Genomic DNA, 22,328 nt, shown 5'->3' with positions numbered 1-22,328 from the left:
TGGATGTTAACAATATCGTCACAGTTTTTATTTTATAAAGTCCTGGTCCGTAAAAAAACATAAATATAATAATTTAGATATATGACTTAAATAAAATCTGCTTTAATGGTAACAAAAATATATCTCTAAAATTTCATCTCAAAAGTACTTAAATAGAACCATTTTGTTTACCTTTATTTATAGGTAAAAAAAATGGTTAAAAATATATTGACAATGTTGAACATACATATTTATATGCCTTTCTCAATTCTGATGTCGAACGTTTCATAACTGGGTTGAAACTGATTCGGCATGACCTGACCAATTTTAATCCTTAGGCTTACTACGGATTGCTACGGTTACACCCTGCTACAAATATATTTACAGGTCGCTACGCAGTTCTCCGTGCCGTAGCGCTACGCCATCTTATCTGTGTTAGCTATTACGAAATAAAAAATGTTTTTAAGCAGTTATTGTATTTTATTTACCGAGTTCATTTATTTATAAGTCGTATTTTGACGATATATATATGTATAGGCCATAAGTAAGTCACAAGTTGACATTATTCCCTTATTATAAAAAGTAGACTCCAAAATTTTCTTTTTTTAATTAAAAAATTGTTTTGGTTTAACAATATGCTTGAAGATATACATACGTACATATAATTACTTAAAGATATAAACTGTGTGTATTACATAGTATGAAGTCCGTTTAAAGTAACAAGAGTATTAAGTAAAAATATTTGATAATTTAACACAAGTTTAAAAATTGTAAATCTTACACGGAAACTACCTTATAAGTAGGTGTGCTAAGAGGGAAATAGTTTGAAAATATATCTATATGAAATAACAGAAATTCCGACAAAAACTGAAACAAGACACTTTTCATTAGAATAGGTAAGCATAGTGAGCAAGAATTAGTCGTAAATAAAAAAACTAGAAAAAAATGGTTTAAAAGTGGTTTATTATTGAAAACAGAGTAACATTCTGAGGTTAAATGCTTGGCAAGTATCTGACGGATATGTAAATCAATCAGTATATATTGTGTGTGTATTTTAATACATTAAAAATTAACACATACCATAACAGGCTTTTTTAATAGATAAAATTAGTGTTTTGAGTTATCATAAAAAAACCATTGTCAATTCATTATCTTTAGATAAAATTTTGTTGCGCTGCCACCTGCCACCACCACCACTGCCTGTATTAAGATTCCGGAACCGGCTCCGTTGCTTGCTAGCAATCGTTGCTTTGCCATTAGTAGTCGATTCTCAGAACTACTAAATATAAAAAGACATTAAAAATAAAATCGGTCAAGCCGCTCGGAGGAGGATAACTAACATTATAAAAGGATTCGTTTAGTTAGTCAATCGGTTTTGAGTGTTATGTATTAGTAAGTTTCGCAGAAAATAAACGATAACTTAAGAGAAAACGTCTTTCGAAACACTTAATACACGTGAAACAAGTGCATCTTTTTTTCACGTAGCGTGGCGATGCAAAATATACCTTCAGCTAGTTTAAAAATATTATATTTACAGAGAGTTTAATACTGTCCATGGATAAAATCTGTCCTTTAGGATTTAGTATGTAGGTGTAAGAGATACATTGTCTGCGTTTTCTGTGAGCTGCGTCTATTGTTACACCTTTTGTATGCTGTTTTCTAGCTCACTGTAGATGTTGTTGCAGTGTGGGCGTGCGTCATAACTCTGCCTACGCCTTCAAAGAACACAGGTAACATGTTTTTAAACTATTTTTCTTTTTAAATAACAAAGCAGAATTCTGTGGAAAATATCTGAACACTTTTTTTAAAAGGATCACTGTTTTATAAGCAACTAGCTGTTGCCCGCGACTTCGTCCCCGTGGGTAGAAGATATAAGTTATGATTTATACCTGCCCTGTTTTTTTTCACATTTTCCATTGTATCTTTGCTCCTATTAGGCGCAGCGTGTTGGTTTATAGACTAAAGCCTTCCTTGTTGAATGGTCTATTCAACACAAAAATATTTTTTCAATTTGGACCAGTAGTTCCTGAGATTAGCGCGTTCAAACAAACAAACAAACTCTTCAGCTTTATATATTAGTATAGATATAAAATAAAGTATTAATAATAAACGATTGCAAAAAGTAGAGATTACAATTTAAAACTATTTCTAAAATAGCACATTCATATCAGCACCGCTGAAAAGACCAAAACAATTCTATAGATGCTTTAAGAATATTATAAAATGCTTTCATATGAAATTGTATTGGCAATAAGTTAGGATTCAAATAAAAGATTTTTAGATTGCTGTTTTGGTTTGGAATCAGTGCTCGAACACCAATTCAAACGAATTTAAACTTTTTTTTACCTATATGTAATATCATAATATTTATTGCGTGGACACCCAATATAAATGACGCCAAAATTTCAGATTATTCGAAAATTGGGTAGAGCAAAATTAATAATGACCTAAATAAACGTTTGTTACTCATCACTGCAATAATTTTGGCACTATATTGATATGATAAAAAAGTCATAGTTGCAACACCGACGGTTCTGCACAAATAAGCTAACGAAAAACAAATTGGTAAACTATGGATATTGGTATATCCGTAGTTTGCCTGTTAATGTTCAGCAGTATCAGAAATAATATAATATAATCATGTGTGAAATTGTCAACTGTCTAGCTATGTGATAGCCATGAGGTAAAATCTGGTGACAACTGTCGTTCAGACATCGGAGCCTCAGTAATATAATTCCGTTTTCACACATTAGCTACAGAACCCTTAAAATATCCGGTGGTATAGTCTCACTAAACAAGTGCAATTACACACAGAAACTTTTAAATCATTACAAAATTTTCGTTTAATACGATAAGCAACATCACTGGAAGAAAAATCGTGCATCATCCGATCGTGCACCATGAAACCAGGTGTAAAGTTACACACAGCTATTATTTTGCAGGAAAAAAAATGCACTTACTTCTTTCTTATAACTTTGATTTCAAACATATACGTAAAATAACCTTTGAGGTTTTTAAGACTTTAAGTTTCTCAATAGTACATATATTTTTTAATCCTTTTTTTATTTTGTTTTATGTCTAAGCTATTTTAAAGTAAGTCAGTCATTTTTAGAAGCAATACTGTGGTAAGTGCCTAAAAGGTCCTGCTTGAAATAAAACCTTCTCACTGTAATATTAAATTTAATCGTTGTGTCATCGATGCACATGGACACCCAGGATCAGGATAAGCACTCGATCACACAAACGCTTCTCTTGATCTAGAATCGAACCCCCCGAAGGTGGCGCGCTTTTCACGCGCCCCTGCGGGCATCCGTGCACTATGATAATGTATTTCATTATCTTTCTTCCTATCTATTTTAGGCACAAAATTAAACATATTTTCTAACACCAAAACAAAAATGACGTAATCTATTCTTCATTAAGTCCCTAGAAATCAACATAGAGCAAATACTTACCCCCTTGCATGAGAATACCTCGCATTCTGACCTATGAAGCATTGTATGTATTTTTTTTAACGCCTCCCGCAGTAAGGAATTTAATCCTTGTGTCGCGGGGTGTTTTACAAACATACAAATCACATGCTCAAGACACCCAGACTCAGAACAAGCATTTGTCGGTCACACAAATTTTACTGAGTACTATTGATGAGTTTTACAAAAACCGATTGTGTTCAATATCTTTTGTAAGCAACTCCAGCCAATGTTGCTTGTACTACATAAACTAAAACTAACGTGGACCTGATTAGTTTTCTGATGCATTCCGTCCTGCGAAGCTGATGTTGCAATTTTCGAGCTTATGTTCTCAATGTTTGTATTTTAATTAAGCGTAACATCTATTTTCTGCTATATCAAACATATGGTATATTGTTTTAATTTGTAAAACCTGTAATTAGAAGACATGTGTAACGTTACTCATTTAGTATCTATTAGTCAAACAGTAATAGTTCAGTACCCAAATGGTAATAACGGAACTTTATAAATAAGGTATTTCTGTCTGACAAGGTATTGTATCTCATGAACCTCAAGCCAGTTGTTTTTTTACGGATGATGTATTTTTATTGCAATGTGCAGCAACGGTTGGTACAGTCATAAAAATGGATGTTTATTTTTTGCAAATATTTTATTGATATTGTTCCCATGCTTTATTTCAGTTACAATTAAAATTGTTCAATTTGTGTGGCACCTAACGCGACATATCATTTGAACCTAGCAAGCTATATTTAGAAGTATCTTATAAGCCGAAATCTAACTTAGTTGAAACTAAGCTCCAATGTAGAGCTTAATAAAAGTTGAAACTAAGCTCCAATGTAGAGCTTAATAAAAGGACTATATAAATATATTTTACAATTTCTATAAAGTAAATGAGTATACTCATTCGGGAAATTTTATCCTTCGGTTGAATCGCAGATCATTCAAGTTGGACGCTGATAGTGAGTGGACCCCAAAACATGGGAAAGAAAATAGACAGGGCAAGTTTAACTAAAAAAAACAAACGAACTCAGGACATGTCAAACACCGTATTGTAGAGTTTAAAAATATTTGTCGCTACTTAAAAAAGATATGCAACCAGTCGAACCGCAGGCTTTGACTTGTTTAACCAACTTATTTATAGCTCTCATTTCAATGACCATTTCGTTGTATATTAAGCACTTTTATTCAACCCTTGGGTAATTGGAATATTTAAATAAAATCTTAAAAAAAAACAGCCCAACAGAATATAGCGCATTATTTTCCTATTTTACTACAATATTTGTACGCCTCTGACATAATACTTAGATAAATTCCTGTCTACACGTTCTCTTTTCAGGGAAAAATTTCTACTTTAAACTTTTAAAATTGAATAAAAATGTAATATCCAGTCCAGCTAAAAGCTTTATGATTCATATTCATCGGCAGCATCGCAACTTATTCGTTAGCAGTGAAATATAAATCCGCAGCTGAATGGTGAGCGTGAGCCGCGCACGTATGCTCTGCATCACCTGCTCTGCGACACGCTGAATGCAGAGCGTACCGTCGTCCAATTTCGCGCGCTAAATTGTTCATAACGGAAGTTCATATCCGGACGCCGGGCCGCCCTGCGCTTCAGGCGAGATTAGGCGGTAATTACGATTTCCTGTGACACAGGACGCAGACACGGCGACAGGAGCAGCGGACTGGCACCACGAACGTTCCGCGCTCCACGCCGGAGGAAGGAAAAATTGCCATAACAATTACTTAACTTCCAACATTATTGGTTCCTAATTAGCAATCGTCTCTGAACACACGCACCGCGATCGGGAACAGGGAAGTGCTATCTGCCGCAATATACGACGTAATAAGTATCGCAATAAAAGCCCTTCGGAAAAGACATTTGCGGAAGTATTCGCTAGCCAAATGCTGGAGAACAAATTGAGTGTATACCATTACTGAGTCGGAAAAACTGATTATGTAGGAATTGAGCGGAGCGTAGAAAGGTTGTTGTGCGGCGCGCGCGCCTCTCTGCCGCCGTTGATATGATTGAATAAGCGAACACCGGGCTCCCTAATGAAACATATTGAACGTGTATCGAATCACTTAGGCGCGCCGGTGCGCTCCTGCACTCGCTTTTTGGGGCATGTAAACAAGCCGTAGGTGAACCCTATAAATAACATTACGGTGGAGTCTCGTTTTAAGAGAGACAATAAATTGAATTAACTCCGCCAACTTTGGACGTCAAAGGAGAATAAAAAAATTCAACTTCATTTTACGGAATATAATTTCACGCGGCATCAGCGTCTCCCTTTGTGTCGCTGAGAAAATATTTACGTAAAGCTGTGCCCCGTAAACCCACAAAAACGGGGAATCCTAATTAATTCATTAATGTCATTATAATTAGACTTTTGTGGCATTTAATGTGCATTACTCTCAATCTCCTCAGCCTTGGTGATATTTCACGAAGGATTTTAAGAAGGGTTTGTTACTAACGGGATAATCTACACAGAAATTTCAAGATCCGAGCATAATTAAATGTATTGTATACTTGAGCTAAATGTTCTAAGCTGTATAATTTGCCCAGATTGGTTTCGAAAATATACTCTCATACGTAAATGAGCTAAATCTTACAATTATTCACTAATGAAGAAATGCCTTTGTTAACTAGTCTGTAAATCATTTTAATTTTGTGTTAATTATGGAAGTCAAATTCAGTAATAAGATTATTAAATCCCACGCAATCGTACTGAACTTTTACAAGTTAGGACCAGCTAGCACGAACATTTAAAATCAAAATATTTGTAAAATTTCACTACTGGTTTGTGTAAAAAACATAAAAATACGCCATGTTATTCTAGCGTGAATATATGTATAAAATTCCCGGTAGTGTTTTCAATCATGTTTCAGAGAGGTCCAGCGCAGCTAGGGCGAGGCGTGACCCGCTCACAAACATTGCGGCCGACAGCAAAGCTCTTTGAGCACATCACTAAACCTACTACCTAGAAAAACTAGTGCTCTGCAAGGCACAGTGTTCAACACACGCGCTGTCAGAGCCGAACGTATTCGTCAAACACCCAATCTCGAATACAGTTTTTTCTCTTTGCCGCATAAACTGCAGGCCAGGTTTTACGCGCTAACAATTATGGCAAAAATCTTTTGGGAAATGTTTTGTGTATTTTAAATATCACATTCCTTACGCAAGCATTTTGATACAGTTGAAACAGCATAATAATGAACTGTTTACAAATAATTTAAGTCAACAAAAGTAATGCTCAACTAGAGTCAATATTATAACGTTTTAAAACGGCCTATTTGAAATAAAAACTTTTTGATTTTAAATGACGCCGTCAGTCAAATTTTAAATTGATATGATATCGTCACGTATTGTGAAATGACGGTACATATTTCACATTCGTGATAAACAAATTCTATATTACGTATAAACTATACAATGACGTATAGCTGAAACACCTGAGTAATAATCTAATCAAATATTGCTATTTTTAAAATGTATCAAAACTTAACACTATTATTTATATTTGGATATCATGAAACAGAGTCATGAAACCAGCAGTCACGTGTACTAGGCGTCATAACTACGTCACCCGTTCTCTGAGCACGAAATACTTTTTAACAGGTACTTAATCATTATGATTCAAAAACCTTCTAATGAAAGTTCCTTGTTCAAAGTTCTAAAATAAATTGCATGGATTGCATGTATGTAGCAGAAGGGATGCATATATTAATGCAATACATAAAGATAAATCTGTGGCTATAGATCATTATTATAGTCCCTAAACTGTGTTAATATCAGCCCCTCAAGCCCAGTGTCATTTCACGAATCAAAATTGCGCGAATATATGGAGAACTAATGAAACGAACTGCTATATTAATACATGAGAGTGTTATTTATTGACGTTCACGATGGTACAAAACTTTAAATTGCGAAAAAGATTTCTCGATTTCCATAATTGTCCGAGATACAAAATGAAAACTGTTAATTAAATACGGTTTATGAAAAGAGGTAAATTCTCAACAAGCGCTGCAGCAAAATATATATTTGGTTTGCCCAAAGCAACCCTTTAACATCTAACTTTAATTACCTGTAAATTGTGTATAGTCGAAATTGTTACAAACATATAACATCGTGGACTATACATGGTGACCGCGTGACAGTGGTTACAATTTCCTGCAACTGTGTTGTGGCCAAAATCCATCAGAACTACAACACAAATTATGATTAACCGAATAAATATTTTTTTAAAGTTCGTGCAATTAAGCTGAGCCAAACCAATAACATAAAACTACACAAAATATAATTTCCAAATAAATATTCCCCTATAGTATAAATTAAAATACATGTATTTAATAGAGGTAAAAAAATTAAAACCAAATAGTTTGTGGTACTAATTATTATCATTTTTGGTGTTATTTTTTTAACTTTTTCGGTACAAAAGCATCCAGATTAAGAAGTTAATCAGACACGAGAATTAGTATCTTCAAAAAACTGGTTGTTACTGGTAACAACAAAAACGTGTATTTTATCCTTTTCCTATATTAATTTTTAACAACAATTTTTATAAGGCTCTTTTCATACAACGCAGCGTCCTTCTTAACTTGTGAAATCAATCGTTTCAAAAGACATCTTTTAAAAAACTACTTTTTCTCAATCTTACCGATACCATCCAATTCTTTTTTATCAAATCCAATGAAATACTTATTTAAATTTAGAACAATTGGAATATTATCTAAAACTGGAGATCTTTTTTGTCAAGTGGTTACATTTTCATGATAAATATAGCTCTGTATTTATTTCTGGCAAGCCAATATACTTTTATTCTGACTGTGCCTGACAATACAGATTATGAGATGAGACTATGACGCTTTGTCATGTGAAAAATCTTGATAATACCGAATCGTAATCATTCAACTTCCACTTGACTCCTATAAGAGGAACTCGTTGTGAGGAAACTACACACAAACATATTTTAAAGGACTGTGAGGCCTCACCAGAGGCCTACAAGCAGCGTAAAATCTAAAATCAGATACAGACATCGACCAAACGAATTAGAAAAGGAAGCAAGATATGTTCGGAAAAAAATCCTATCTGAAAACAAAATTCTCCTTTTCCCCCATGTTGAAACTTTTTTGAACGTTTCTTTTAAAACACACGAAGTTAGAATTTCGAAATCCCGTCCCCAATCTATTTCAAGTCAAGAAACCTTAGAAAAAAAAGTTCCTATACTTTTTAAACATTTTTTTACAAGGTAACGGTGTTTATATAAGCAATCTTAGCTGTTTATCCTGGAAGTAATTCTGGCCATAATATTCAATTTAATGCCGACAAGCGTTTGATTACAATGTCGACGTGAGCACTGCATCGGCTGGCGAGGTACTCAACAGGAAATGGCAGCCCGATTGTTTCCTTATCAGCTTTACTAAGAACGCTTATAGAAAACATATTCATCTCCGCTCTACAAATAATGCGAGAGGAAATCGAAGGTCCTAAGTAGAGTGGTTCCTAGAAGGTGACGCTTGTTTATGGATTTGCCGGGTATTTTAATGCGGCTCTGTTATTCGATATTAAAAGCACTGCCATGACTTTTTAAATAACTTTTTGACGTGTACCAGCTTCGTTATAATTATCGTCAAAAAAATTATTACTTAATTAAAAAAGAGTCAAATACAGACGAATAGTGAACATCCTGCTTTTTGAAGTCGGTTAAAAAACGCAGTCGAAACAATCAAAAATAGATTTCAAATACTTAACATTCGAGAGAAGTTAATTCATGCTATTTTTTAAATAATTTTATGACGGTTTAATAACTGGTTTGAATTGCTTAGGTGTAAATTAACGAGCAGTTCTCTAAATACACAAACAAAAATCGTTTGAAACCATTTTTATCTCCAGAGAGCCACACGACAACCTTGAGCTACAACATAATGAATCACAAAAATGATTCTTATCCCTTATAAATAAGACGCAGGTGTTATAAAAGAGTTTCAATCTTATGGGTGGACTATACGATGGTCGTGCTACATAAATTGATCAAGTAATTAGCGCATGGAAGTCGTGGTGTCTAGTTGGCAAAAATTGAGAGTTTAGAGTTAAGTCGGTGCCTTCAGTGAAGAGTATTCTTATTGGGATGTATTTTGTAAAATGTCAGTGAGCAGCAAAACAAATAAGGTAAGTGTTTTTTAATTCCTAGAATTAGATAAGAAATTCATATAACAACTTCTACAACTTCTTGAGTGATTAAAAGCCTTTTAAGGTGATTTTATTTTGTTTTCATACATTTTCCCAAAACTGTCATTCTTTTAAATTCTAGTGCTCTGTGCTCGTTCCTAAATATGCTATTCCAAGGTATTTGTTTTAATTGTTTGTCTATTAAAGTCTAGTTTTATATCTTACAAAAAAGTTTTGTTTGGTTAAAATTCTTGATCGTTAACAGCTTAATGAATTTCGGTAATTTTATAACTCCGTCTTTACACTAAAATTTACCTTAACAAAGTTGAAAATGCATCAAATATTAACTTCAATACCCGCCTACAGTTCTTCATCTATTTCACAAAGAATTCATATTTTTTTATCGTTTTTGAAATGTTTAACCTTATTTGGTAACACTTTAGCTCGCTAAAAGTACATGCAAATGTAAAGTCTAAACAACGAAACGGGCATTAAAATAACAAAATTTAAGATTTCCTGAACATTTAAAAAGTGAAGTCCATTAACCGAAAAAATATTGCCTTTAAGCCAAACAATAGTTCCTACTTAAAAATGATACCTACACATTAAGAAAGTGTAAACAGTGAAGTCACATTATTTGTTTACAACATATTTTACGTACATATACCGACTATAACATGCGCAAACATTTGACAAACAGTTTGCGCGTAGCCACGTAGAATATAAGTGGGGTGCTAATTGATATAGATCACGACGCGAGGCGATAATATGTGCATGGCGTCCTAACAACCTTTTATGCTTCAGTATTATACAAAATGTACAGGCTGATATTACAGTTTATGCATAACATAATATGTTAAAGATTTGTTGCCAGATCTTTTATAAGAAAGTGAAGATATTTAAACACTTTTTCTAGGTTTTATATATTATATTTTGAACACTAAAATGAATTTACGCTGAGTTTTCTCTTAGTATAATATAACCCTATTTACGTAAAATTAACGATATAGTTTTTATTTATTTATTGCTGCGCAGCTTGCATAATTAAATCCCTTTCCCTCTGAGAGATTGGTTAAAATTTTACAATAACTAATGACCTGAAAATACAATCGCATTGATGATTTAATCTTTATAATTAAACACTACCTAAAGAAGACCTTATGATAAAACACAAATGACAATTAAAAATATGTCTATTTATCGACAAAGTAAACAATAATTCAAACGAACAAATGAACGGGGTATTCAATAATTTCGAATATGAATTCGTAATTGCTGAATACCCTGTTCAAATATAAAACGGTAATCCTTTCTTAAAGACACACGTCCAAGTTAGTTTTTCACGTGAATATTAGTTAGTGGTTGTGTTTGTGTAAATCTCGGCAAGTTTAAAGTGCAGCGACATCGTTTGGCATCAGGTGCGATACACTCACGCAAATATTTTATGAAAATACCTAGATTATTAACACTAGTGCTGTTACTTGTATCGATGTTTGAAAGCAATAAAAATACGTTTATAAGGCAGTGTAAAGGACTTTTAAGGTAAGATTGTGTCGTAGAGAAATGATTAGTAGATATAATTCTTGTAGCTTGGCTAATTTAATGCGAGTTTTTAAAGGTAGGTAGACGTGAAGCTAAAAACTGTTTATCTGACTTCATTTGTGTAATCCTCGGTAACAAATTCATTTAAACAAATTGATCACAATATTATTAGATTTTAAACCACGTCCTAATGTTATTAGGTAGTTAATTATTGTTAAGTACAAAAAGTTATTTTCCGGCAAAACCTAAACCGCAACACCAAAACTTAATTACAACACAATTTCAATGTTGAAAACCTAAACTACAAAAAATGACATAAAAATACGAATCATATTTCATCGATATCGATTGTCTGCGCGATGTCTCGCGACTAGCGTGGCGCGGGGGGTGTCGGCATCGCGGCCGCATCCTACAGCCAAACGGTAAACACTTTGCTGTAATCTCGAGATGAGAAAACTTTCAGTTCTCTTAATTCAGAAACTTATTCAACAACCTAACAACCTTAGAGCGGACCGAACGGCGGACACAAGACAAACAAACTCACCATTTAATCTTACTTTTTACAACATTAAAAATAAAAATGTCTTAAAAAACGTCTGCTGCAAATATTTGTAAAAAGTCCCCGTAATAACCCCTCGTAAATGATACAATGGCCTATGCTGTTCATTGCATTCCAGTTATATCAACGAGATAATATTGATACTTTTGACATTTCATAATTGTTTGTTTTGGGTATTTTTGCAATTTATTTCATGATATGAAATGGTATAGATTTTTTTTTATATAAATGTTGCATCCTTTATTGCTTACGTAATTGATAAGCATGCATTCAAGTTAACAATGTTCATACGTTGCCTTATATAAGTTTTTCTTTGCATGGGATAGAGAATAGAAATATACCTACGTACATATGTACCTACATATTACATTCAATGAAATAATATGGCGCAATTAAATCACAAAAGCCCAACAGTTAGCTCGTTATTTACAAGAAAGGTGAAAAGTAATGTTTTGCGCACTCTAAGCCTCAGAAGTGCATCTTATACCGGACAATAAACAACGGGATAAAAGTGAGTAAATGTTTCAAAAGTTCCTTTTAAATTAACAAACGTGCCTAACTAGCCAGAACTTCTCCAAATAACGACCCTCCCACTTTATCAAATTACCTTCACAAAGGTATCTAAATACGTCGACACTTCAACTCTCTGTTTACATCAAGTCTAATACCGTATCTCTAAACGATCCAAACCGTACTAACAACGTCAGATGTATCCATTCATAAAATGACTAATTTGTCACAAATTTCAGATAAATCTTAACAGTCTGCCACTATACTTTTATGTATAATAACGTTTGCTTGCTATCGGCATGTTTATGTCAATTTAATCAGTCAATTGACAGAGCGAAGTGTTGCTCTCAAGTGGAGCATCTCGCCGCCATAAGCAAACAGACATTAAGGGATTACCGGATAACTACGTAACGCAGCAATACGTACGTGCACGACTGTAAACAAAGCCTATATCTCAGCTCAGTGTAAGCTCGCCTCATCCGCGGCTCGCCCGTCTCAATAACATTCTTTGTACGAGAAAAAATGGACAATTAGAAACATTCGTGAGACTATTTCTGTATCGTGACTGAATCTAAGGCGAGCCCATTGTTGTGAAGATTAGGAAATGAAAAAATATACTAGGAAGAAATCCAGCGCACGTTTAATTATAATAGATAGGTAAATAGGTATGTTATTTATTTTTCTTACGAACGTTCTTTATTAAGCCAGTCATGTAGGCCGAATCATCTTTTATCTTATCATTGTCATAAAGCATCTGAGTGCGGACAATAATGACGAATTTTGAATGAATGACGTTTTAGGTGAGAAATTTAAATTCCCTAGATAGTAGTCAGTCAAGGTGATGTGTTAAGGGCCTCAAGATGTAACTATCGTATGTTGTAGATGAGTCCAGCCAACAGAACTCCCATCTGCGAGCCGAGCGACCTGCACCCAGGGGTCACCATCACAGACATGGACACTGTGCATGAAGAGAATGATAATGACAACGACAGGTAAGACAAATTGTTATATTCATACTATAAGAGGCTACCAGCTTAATAAGAGCTGAGTTAGTTCAACTTTGAATTTTTCTGAATGGAAAACATTTTTAGATCATTTGCTATCTATTACCACATTTCCTTAATCGTTTTGCATAGAGTTAATTTTTATTTTTAACCTTCAAGTAAATCCTAAATATCTACTACATATATGTCGACAAACACTAGTGATAATTATGTGTCATTAATAAAGACTGCTATATTCCCCTGTATGCTGCGTATTAACCCAGTTTTTTCATAGTTTTCTGAGGTGGAAAATTGTTATACGAAGCTCGGTTTAAAAGTAAATATTATCTTTTTATAAACACATATTAATATGGCTCCAGTAGGTTCCACTTTACGGTAAAGCGCAACATCTATTTTTCTGTATTTAATATCTACCTCTTTTTATTTCGGAGTTGTATTCATCATACGTATAGTATAAATTTTTATGGAATAGGTTTTACAAGCTTCATACCAAACTACAATTATTTAAAGAAAATCAATATGTTTTTAACTGAGTTGTTGCCTTGCACGTTGATTAAAAAACGTGACCCACTTTTGTGACATAAACCGCCTTGTCCCGTTGACTACTCTGTTTACTATTGTGAACAATCAAACATGAAAATCCATTCTTTTGCAAAAGCGCGGGGAAATGGATACGTCGGGCCGTCGGCTAGCCGGACAGCCATAGTCGTCATAAACAAAGAGTGCTCGCTAACCATTTAATTAAAGTTTCTTTTAAACCACATTTTCCTTTGTCTCGTGACTCAGTTTTATCTTTTATCTAAATACTGAATCTGTTGCTTATGTAGTTTATATTCAGGCTATTTTAGATATAGTTGGCTGCCAGGCTTTGTTATGTCTGTTATGAGATTTAAAATATTCTTAAGATCTTAAGCTCACCAATCAGACTGACAAAGCAATAAATAATATTTAAACACAACTAAGTAGAAGCACTGCTTTCTACAAGTGTAGATGTAATATTCTTTTCGAATATCAATATTTTGAGTCTACGGACGTTATTCAAACTAGGTTCAGTGAGGATACAACGAAGCTTACGAAGACATTTCCGGCGAACGGATGCACATTTTGGAGATTTTGCGCTCAGAACCCTCCAGTCGAAATAGTTCAATACAACTGCAGTTCAGACGTTTCTTTAAATATTCATGTTACAGTATGTTCGTATTTAAGGGTAATTTAATATTTCCGACTTAAATAGTACCTACATATTCTAGATGTTCCTAATAATTGTTCCGTTTGTGGTATTTAATGGCAGCTTTTTAATAATCAGTTCTCATTTCTTTAATAACGTTAAATAATACCACCGTTCGAGAAATTCATTGCAGGTAACCACATGGTTACCTGCAATGAATTTCTCAGCGCCTTCAGCAACACACAGCATCCTTTCTTATCCGTGAGGCTTTTATATCTAGTAACAACATTGTGAAAATAAATGTTAAGTCTTTACCGCTTAACCGGGAGCAAAATTAAATCCAGCTACGAAAAGTGCAAAAATTCAACCAAAGCTTCAAAACCCCGTGTATTTAAGTAAAAAGACGTATTTGCGTATTTTCGGTATACAAACGCTGTCAATTGGACGTCACGTCATTTGCCGTGGGTAATTTTTTTACGAGTAACTTTCAAACACACTGTATTTGAGCGGAAAGTTTGAAACGCATACACAAAGAGGGATTTGGGTGCAGTCGCAAAGAGCTTCGAAAATATTTATGACGTTTGATAGACTGCTTTGTGTCGCGATACTCCACGCGTCTGCAGCCCTGCACGCTAAATTCCTAAAGGATTGACTACTCTACATACCTAGGGAATAGAAAATAGTGAGTATAAAGTAACGCGCTCGTAGCCATTGGCCGGCTTTAACTTGACTGAAAATTATAGTCGATTTTTCAGGTGTTCGAATTAGTTTACTCTTTTAGAAATTTAAAAAAATCTTTAGTCAAGTCGATTTCAGAACTAAACGATTTGAATGTGTATATGTTATTCAATATTTATACATAACTTAAATTTATCGAAAATTGGAATATGATATACAATTTATTTAAATAGAACACTGCAACATAATTATTTTAATACGAAATTAATTATATTTTCCATAATCAGGCAAATATTAACAGAACTGCTTTAAAGCCGATGTTACACGCCTGGACCAGTTCAGTTAAATGACAGTTTTTTTCAGCGAATTACGGTTTGATTGATTATAAAAGCCTCTCATGATACGTCGGTTTGGAAATATTTTGAGATGAAGAGTGACAAAATACGTGCCTATTGCATTCCGGTTTTAATGTCTCCTGGAAATATAACCTCTCTTTGAACCATATTTTCTAAACAATGAATGGATAAAACAACTGCACCTTTAATCAAAAATTAACAAAACAAGATTGTTCCTTGGCATCTCAGTATCAAACCCTTTTCTCAATTCTCAGTTGAAAGGGTTATTTTTAACTTGGTGGGATTAAAAAAAGATACACTGGTCTACGCCGTAAAGAGATCCATCTCGCTTCCACACCTTCAACTGTCTTAATATTAGTAGAGGAAGTAGGCACTCATATGTATATATATATATATATATATATATATATTTACTAGCTGTTTCCCGCGGTTTCACCCGCGTAGATAATTTTTTCTTTACCGCAATTTTTCCATATTTTCTCACTGTTTAAACCTTCCCTGGACTGGTACGAATATTTCAAGACTAAAATTAGACAAATCGGTTCAGCCATTCTCGAGTTTTAGCGAGACTAACGAACAGCAATTCATTTTTATATATAAGAGAAGAAGATAAGAAGAAGAGATATCTTTTGTGTAGTGACGAGTCGTACTCAGACCTGGGTCACCTGCGGGAGCGGACGCGCGCCATGCTGGGCACGCCCTCGGAGCCGCTGATGCAACCTCCACACTCGCAGCCCAGCAGCCGACGCATGTCCTCCGATATCGAAGCTAAACTCGCTGCGAACCTCAACACAAGGTATAAACATAACATCTAGCTAGCACATCTAGCTCATTGCTAGCTTGTTTTATACTTTAAATAGTGTTGAATCTAGTCACTTTAGCAAGAAAAGCCTGACCCGATGGTAAACTGCGGAAGATGTCTTTAGAATGTGCATTTTATTGTAAATGAACGTTCATACGTACTATAATATTTGTGACAACGTTGAAATCAATAAACAATACTCTATCCGAGAAAAAGCCTTGGCCCAGCAGTGGGACATTAAAATTTACAAGTTGGTTTAATATGATGGATGTTTTAGACGGCCGTCGGCCATAATAGCAGCGTTCCGCCGTCCGTCGCAAGCGCTGGCGCTGTGCGCGGCCACGCAACGCAGGTTCCTGTCCGAGCTGTCGCCGCACTCACGCACCTCCGTAGCTTCCACTGCACACGAACAACCGCTTTCAGCTGCTCACATACTAGGACAGTAAGTCTCATCATTTTGTATAACTTCCTCATAAGAATTAAGTATGTGGTACTCTCGTATCTCTCTTATAAGGTTTTAAGTCTAACCAAACACACATCATAATGGCGATGGATAGAATCACGATCAAAAATTAAAAAAAAGTTCGAAATTGGATGTTACAATTTTGAATCTTTTTACTCTGTCACCTGGTTTACCTGGAATATCCATATCTCCTATCGAGAATATAAATCAAAACGCGTGAAAATCCTTGAGTAAACATTCGTAAGGCAACATACACACCACTATAAATCAGAGCGGCTGGCAGCCGGCATGTGCCCGCGACACACGCTCGTCTTACCGCAAGATTCACGAATAGTTGACATGGGCCTGCACACCGCAAACTTACACCGTTTTAATACCACTATTCTCTATAACGACCACTTTTAATCGACTTTCAGAATTTCCGCCATAATTAAAAACTTTGATCAACTTTAGACTTGAACCAATATGATTCTAAGAAATAGTGCTGCTCTTACCTACTGAGAATTTCTCTCATAAAAATGAATTTAAGTACAATGGTTTGTTTTCGTCTTTATCAGCAAAAAATAATGATAGATTAATTTCATACATTTTTATTTCAAGCCGAAAGAAGTGAAATATGATGAAAAGAGACCGCGATACGGAAACTCTGAAAACCCTTTAAAGTGTTCTGTAAAGAATAAAACATTTCGGCATCACCAAAACCCGTCTGCCATTTGACATGAATTTATGTCATCTGCCGCTTAATTGTGAATAAGAGAAACCTATTTAGAGGTAAATATTATTCAGTCGGATAGCGTCATGTAGTCCGCAGACAATGAGCAGCCTACGTCGCGTCAACACCATTGAAAAGCACCCTTTATTTGTTAATAGATAGACAGCCTCACAATAGCACTGTGAACATTCAGCGCCAACATCGCTCCATGAATGTAATTAGATTGTGAAAATGTTTTTGAATGAAACTTACCTTATGCGACATTCTGATACACTATGACTTTATGGACAAAAAATAGTTTATTTTAAATTAATTCAATATAGACATCTGATTACAATGTGCTGATGAACGTGGTTTTAATTTATATTACATTGTTTTGCTTCTTAGCGAGGCTTTAAGCAAAGCCCTATCAGCTTTGTATGGCAAGCTTCTAGTGGTGCTGGGTCTGGCCTTTCCCGTCACCGAAGTCATCGCGGGTGGAGTACCTGATGGTTATTATCAGGTAACATTATATTCCCATATTATTGTTTTGAGAATATGGGTCAACCACGATTTATTCAATTCTTGCTCAACATACAGTTTGGACTAACTATATCTGTATAAAGGTTTTTGTACAGCTGTATTTTTGCAGCAGTTCTGTTTTGACAGAGAATTCTGTATGAATGAACTTGTTTTGTGTTTTCAGGGATTTTATTTGTACTTATATTTGGTATCACTAATATTTGTGGTATTCCAATACTTCAATATAATGCGCCAGAAGGCTGTCGAACTAATTATTAACGACTACGGTGAGTAATTTCAGATATTTTTTCAATTTGCCTCCTTTAATACAAACAAAGTCGCAGATCTAAGAGCATGTGGCTTAGGTAATTAAGCACATTTGCTTAACAAAATGAGACATTAAAATCACATTTGTTTGCATAATTACGACTGCAAAGAATATTAGCTTCTTTGGTTTGCATTCCATTTACGTTCTCAGCCATTCTTATAAATGTACCGGAAAATTTTATTTTACATGTGTTGTCTAACGACCGGCGACCGTATACAATTATTTTTTTACAGAAGAGAATACTTTAAAGGAGGATAAAAATGGCAAAACTACACCTGCAGATAAACATAAACCAAAGGAAAATATTTCTCGCTACGGAAGTTTTTATTTAAGGCTTGGAGGAATAGGTGATATAAAATTACTAGATTCGATTTATTATTTTGTATGAACTGAACAAATTTTTGTAACCGTAATATTTTTGCAGCGTTTGGTATTGGTTCCATGGTGTGCAGTGGATTGGAATTAGGAGAATACTTCGAAATGACAGACAGGTGCCGGTCCGTGCTGTCTGTGATTACGCCGGGATTACGAATGGCCCTAACTTTAGGTCAAATGCAGTTTATGTTCCTGACGAACAAAGACATTGAAACAGGCCGATACAAGTTGATACAGAGGTTTGGTTTTATGCACATGATTGCAACAAACTTGTGTGAATGGTTGTACGTTTTAGTCGAAGAAACGAAACATGAAATCCATCACTTAGAACATACTATATTGATTCGAGGGAACAGTACGCATCATGTGTCAGAGGAGATTCCTTGCCGAAGGTCGAACATTATGGGGGCGCTGCTTCAGAACGCTGCACCGTTCTTATTTCCATGTACTATTGAATATTCTCTCATCTGTGCTGTCATATTATACGAAATGTGGAAAGAGGTGACATACATTTGAATCTTAAACAATAAATAATAATAGTTTTAAACTCCGGAAAACCTACGCTAAAAGCTTTGTTATATAAAAATAAATATGTAGTTGTCTTTTTAATCCAGATGTCCGTGTCAGCATACGCAAGAAGAACCTACTAACTTTTTTATTATTTTAGGTAAAGTGCACGCCAGAAGACTTTGAGCGGAAATTCAATATTCCTAAAAATAAATCTCGGAATAATTCAATGACACCAGAAAAAATTCTTCAACAATTCGGTAACGTATCTCAATAGAAGGGGCACTAATGTGGCACTTAATTCTTATTTTGTTAGTAGCAAAGTTGATTTTCGAATACTTTTTTTCAGCTGGCATGTTGGGAGTGAGTTCTCCTCATGGTAGTCGCGCTGCCCTCCATAATTTCTCAGTGGATTGCTCCCACGCTCACCGCGGTCTCTTCGCTGGGATACTAGTCATCGTTTTTACCATAATATCTCTTATTATGTTCTTCGTACTGGCCAGCAACCCTAACACGATTACTGTATGTAATAAAACACTTTTTTTTCTTATTCTTCATTTAAGTACCTACCTAATTGTTTTTTTTTTCTAGGATGCAATATTCGAAGTCAACGTATGCGAGTTAGTTCTATACTCTTTATCAATAATCGCATCCGTAACAGCCTTTATACAAATGAGAGCTTTGTCATATAAAAGGAAATCAAAGGGTTCGTAATCTTTTAAGATTTTAGTATAACATTTTCTTTTACCGTACCTTTTTCCCTTCAGGTATAATGCTTACTCTGTTTTACTCACATACGTTTTTAGTTTTATGTGTACCTACATATATATGCTTGTTTGTAGTATGTAGTGAAGTGACGTTGCTATAGCTTTGTCTGATGAAGCGACGACGGTTAAATTGCAATTTCTTAATCATTTATACGCAATAGGGATGAAGACTTTTTTTCAATATCTATCATGTACTTAATTTAATGAATAATAATTATGTTTCTTTTTTTATTTTTCCCGCAAACATTAATTGTCGCTTGATGCCACTTTTGTGCATAAAGAAGTGCGTAGTCGTTACATCACAAGCCCCCTCTTCAGAACTTTGAAGCAGTTTATCCTTATAAATTTTTGCTGTTCAGATAGAAGCAAAAATACGTGTCTAATATTTTTTATTATCTATCTGAGTGGGCTAAAATACTTTTACCTAGCATATTTAGATATCATTCCTATTAAATGCAAAAAAAATGCGCTTCTTAATTGTGTTAGATCATAGTTTGCCTTTTACTGAAACACTGAGTGTGACTAGTTTTTTAACTATTATTATAACATTCCAGCAATTCTAGGCCTGGATCCGTTCCTACTGATACTGGCTCAGTCTGGTATGTTCGTGTATTGCATGTTCAGCTTAATAGGAAGTCACCACACTCAGAACCAAAGCAACAGTGTCGGCTTGACAGGATTCTTCTCCGAGTTTCTATCTCTTAATCAGGTGAGTCTAAATAAATTGCAGTTTATATATAGTAGTCAAATAAGAATAGTAGTCAGTATAGTAGTCAATTAAGAATGTGAATGTGTGAGAAAGACTATCTAGAGTAGATGATTTAAATGGTTCTAAGGCATTATCAATAAACCGACGTAGTTTCCAGTTTGAAAATCCACACAATAAAAAAATTAGATTTTAAATAAGACATTAAAAATAAGAAAGCTTTTAGTTTCCCCCTGATTTATTATACTAAGTTATGCATGTTTTCCAGACGATTATTCAAACGTTATTCATAATCGATGCGTGGTGGCGGCGGAGCAGCTCGTCCGAGCAGCGGCGGAACAAGCCCGGCCGACAGCTTGTCACGTTCCTACTTGTTGCTAATATGGCCATGTGGGCCATCAACACTCTTGAGAAGGTAAACACTTCAAAGCTAAGACAGTATAAAGGTTACCTGCAAGTGGACAAGGAGAGCTCTTTGACAAAAGTCTTACAGTTCAGTTTTGTAAAGACCTTTAAGATTTAGTATCTCTTTTTGTAACAACTTTTTTTATATACTTATATTGAGATAAAGGTGAAGGGTCGTGTGAGGATTTTTAATAATAAGCCTAGGAAATCAAAAAGTCAATACATTTTACCGAATATCGGCTAACATTACATTTATTGTCCCTGAATCAACATACCTACTGAAATTAACCTAATTTAAATGAATTAAATGGTCCAATGATATTTGATAATTTAATTTCGTCGATATAAAACAAATTAATAAACATCATTTATCACAAATGTGCATTATGGTAATTATTTTGTTCACACAACAGTACGCTCAACGAGCTCTTTAGGACACTCATAATTCCAATGTTTTGTTTAAAATAAACGTATAAATATGCACAGATTATAGACATCGGAACCGAACAGACACTATTATCGGTAAAACGTGAAAAAAAAACCATTTTACTCTTGAAAATAAAGGCGTTCTCAATTTAAACTCTCCCAGTCTGAGAGGAATCCAGCCATCTTTTTTCCTTAGTTTTTTTGTCACTGGCTGTTTTTATTCATCCACACAAAACACTATTTCCATTTCCCATATTTTTGACAACTTATTTAATGTTTCAGAGTCGCGCCGAATTCCGACCGGCGCATCTGGCTTTCTACGGACCCTGGGCATGGACCATCATCACCCACGTCTCCATGCCTCTGGCTATATTCTACCGGTTCCACTCAACTATATGCCTCTTCGAAATTTGGAAGAAATGCTTCAAGAACAAACCCTTGTTTTTAAATGTTTAGCTTTATATTTGGGTTGACAGAACTTAGAAAATGAGGGGAGGCAATGATAATTAGTAGTTCAATGCGTTTAGATGAAATTAAAGACATGATAAGTTTGAAAAGACGTTTCTTAGTTAATCTCAAAAACCTTTGAATGTATTGATTTAAGCATATTTTATATACAAAGTTGTTATGAAGGCATATCTAAATGTTCTTAAATAAAACACTTATAGGTTTAATAACATCGTGGTATTAAGTTCCTGCGGGATCTCCTAATTTAATAAGAATATGAAATGAAGTTGCAGACAATACCTGCATTATTATATATTATGATATGATAAATGATACTGTAAAATTGTTAAAATAAAAGTATTTTGTACCTGATTATTATTATTTATCTTGTTGATCCAACATTTTATCCAAACCTACACCTATACCCAAAATTGAATTTGAAACACTTTTTCAAATT

At 34.5% G+C, this 22,328-nt stretch overlaps 1 protein-coding gene across 2 annotated transcripts; it reads left to right on the top strand.

Annotated features, from left to right (window-relative positions):
• The first annotated feature begins 12,047 nt into the window (after positions 1–12,047).
• Positions 12,048–22,243, top strand: LOC113508303 (proton channel OtopLc-like). Of its 2 annotated transcripts, none has more exons than XM_026891256.1 (14): positions 12,048–12,891; positions 13,109–13,218; positions 16,070–16,228; positions 16,512–16,676; positions 17,797–17,911; positions 18,095–18,197; positions 18,472–18,585; positions 18,663–19,114; positions 19,281–19,380; positions 19,470–19,642; positions 19,712–19,826; positions 20,442–20,596; positions 20,862–21,008; positions 21,707–22,243. In XM_026891256.1, exons 2-14 carry the CDS (start codon positions 13,109–13,111, stop codon positions 21,878–21,880), a joined length of 2,082 nt encoding a protein of 693 aa, XP_026747057.1. In that variant the 5' UTR covers positions 12,048–12,891; the 3' UTR covers positions 21,881–22,243. The 2 variants fall into 2 exon arrangements, with proteins under 2 accessions (XP_026747057.1, XP_026747056.1); XM_026891255.1 differs by having other exon boundaries at positions 12,049–12,883.
• Positions 22,244–22,328: the final 85 nt, after the last annotated feature.

This window comes from Trichoplusia ni, chromosome 2 (assembly GCF_003590095.1).
Source record: "Trichoplusia ni isolate ovarian cell line Hi5 chromosome 2, tn1, whole genome shotgun sequence".
NCBI classification, from domain to species: Eukaryota; Metazoa; Arthropoda; class Insecta; order Lepidoptera; family Noctuidae; genus Trichoplusia; species Trichoplusia ni.
The sequence above is the reverse complement of the archived record's forward strand: the minus strand, read 5'-3'. Positions and strand labels throughout refer to the sequence as shown.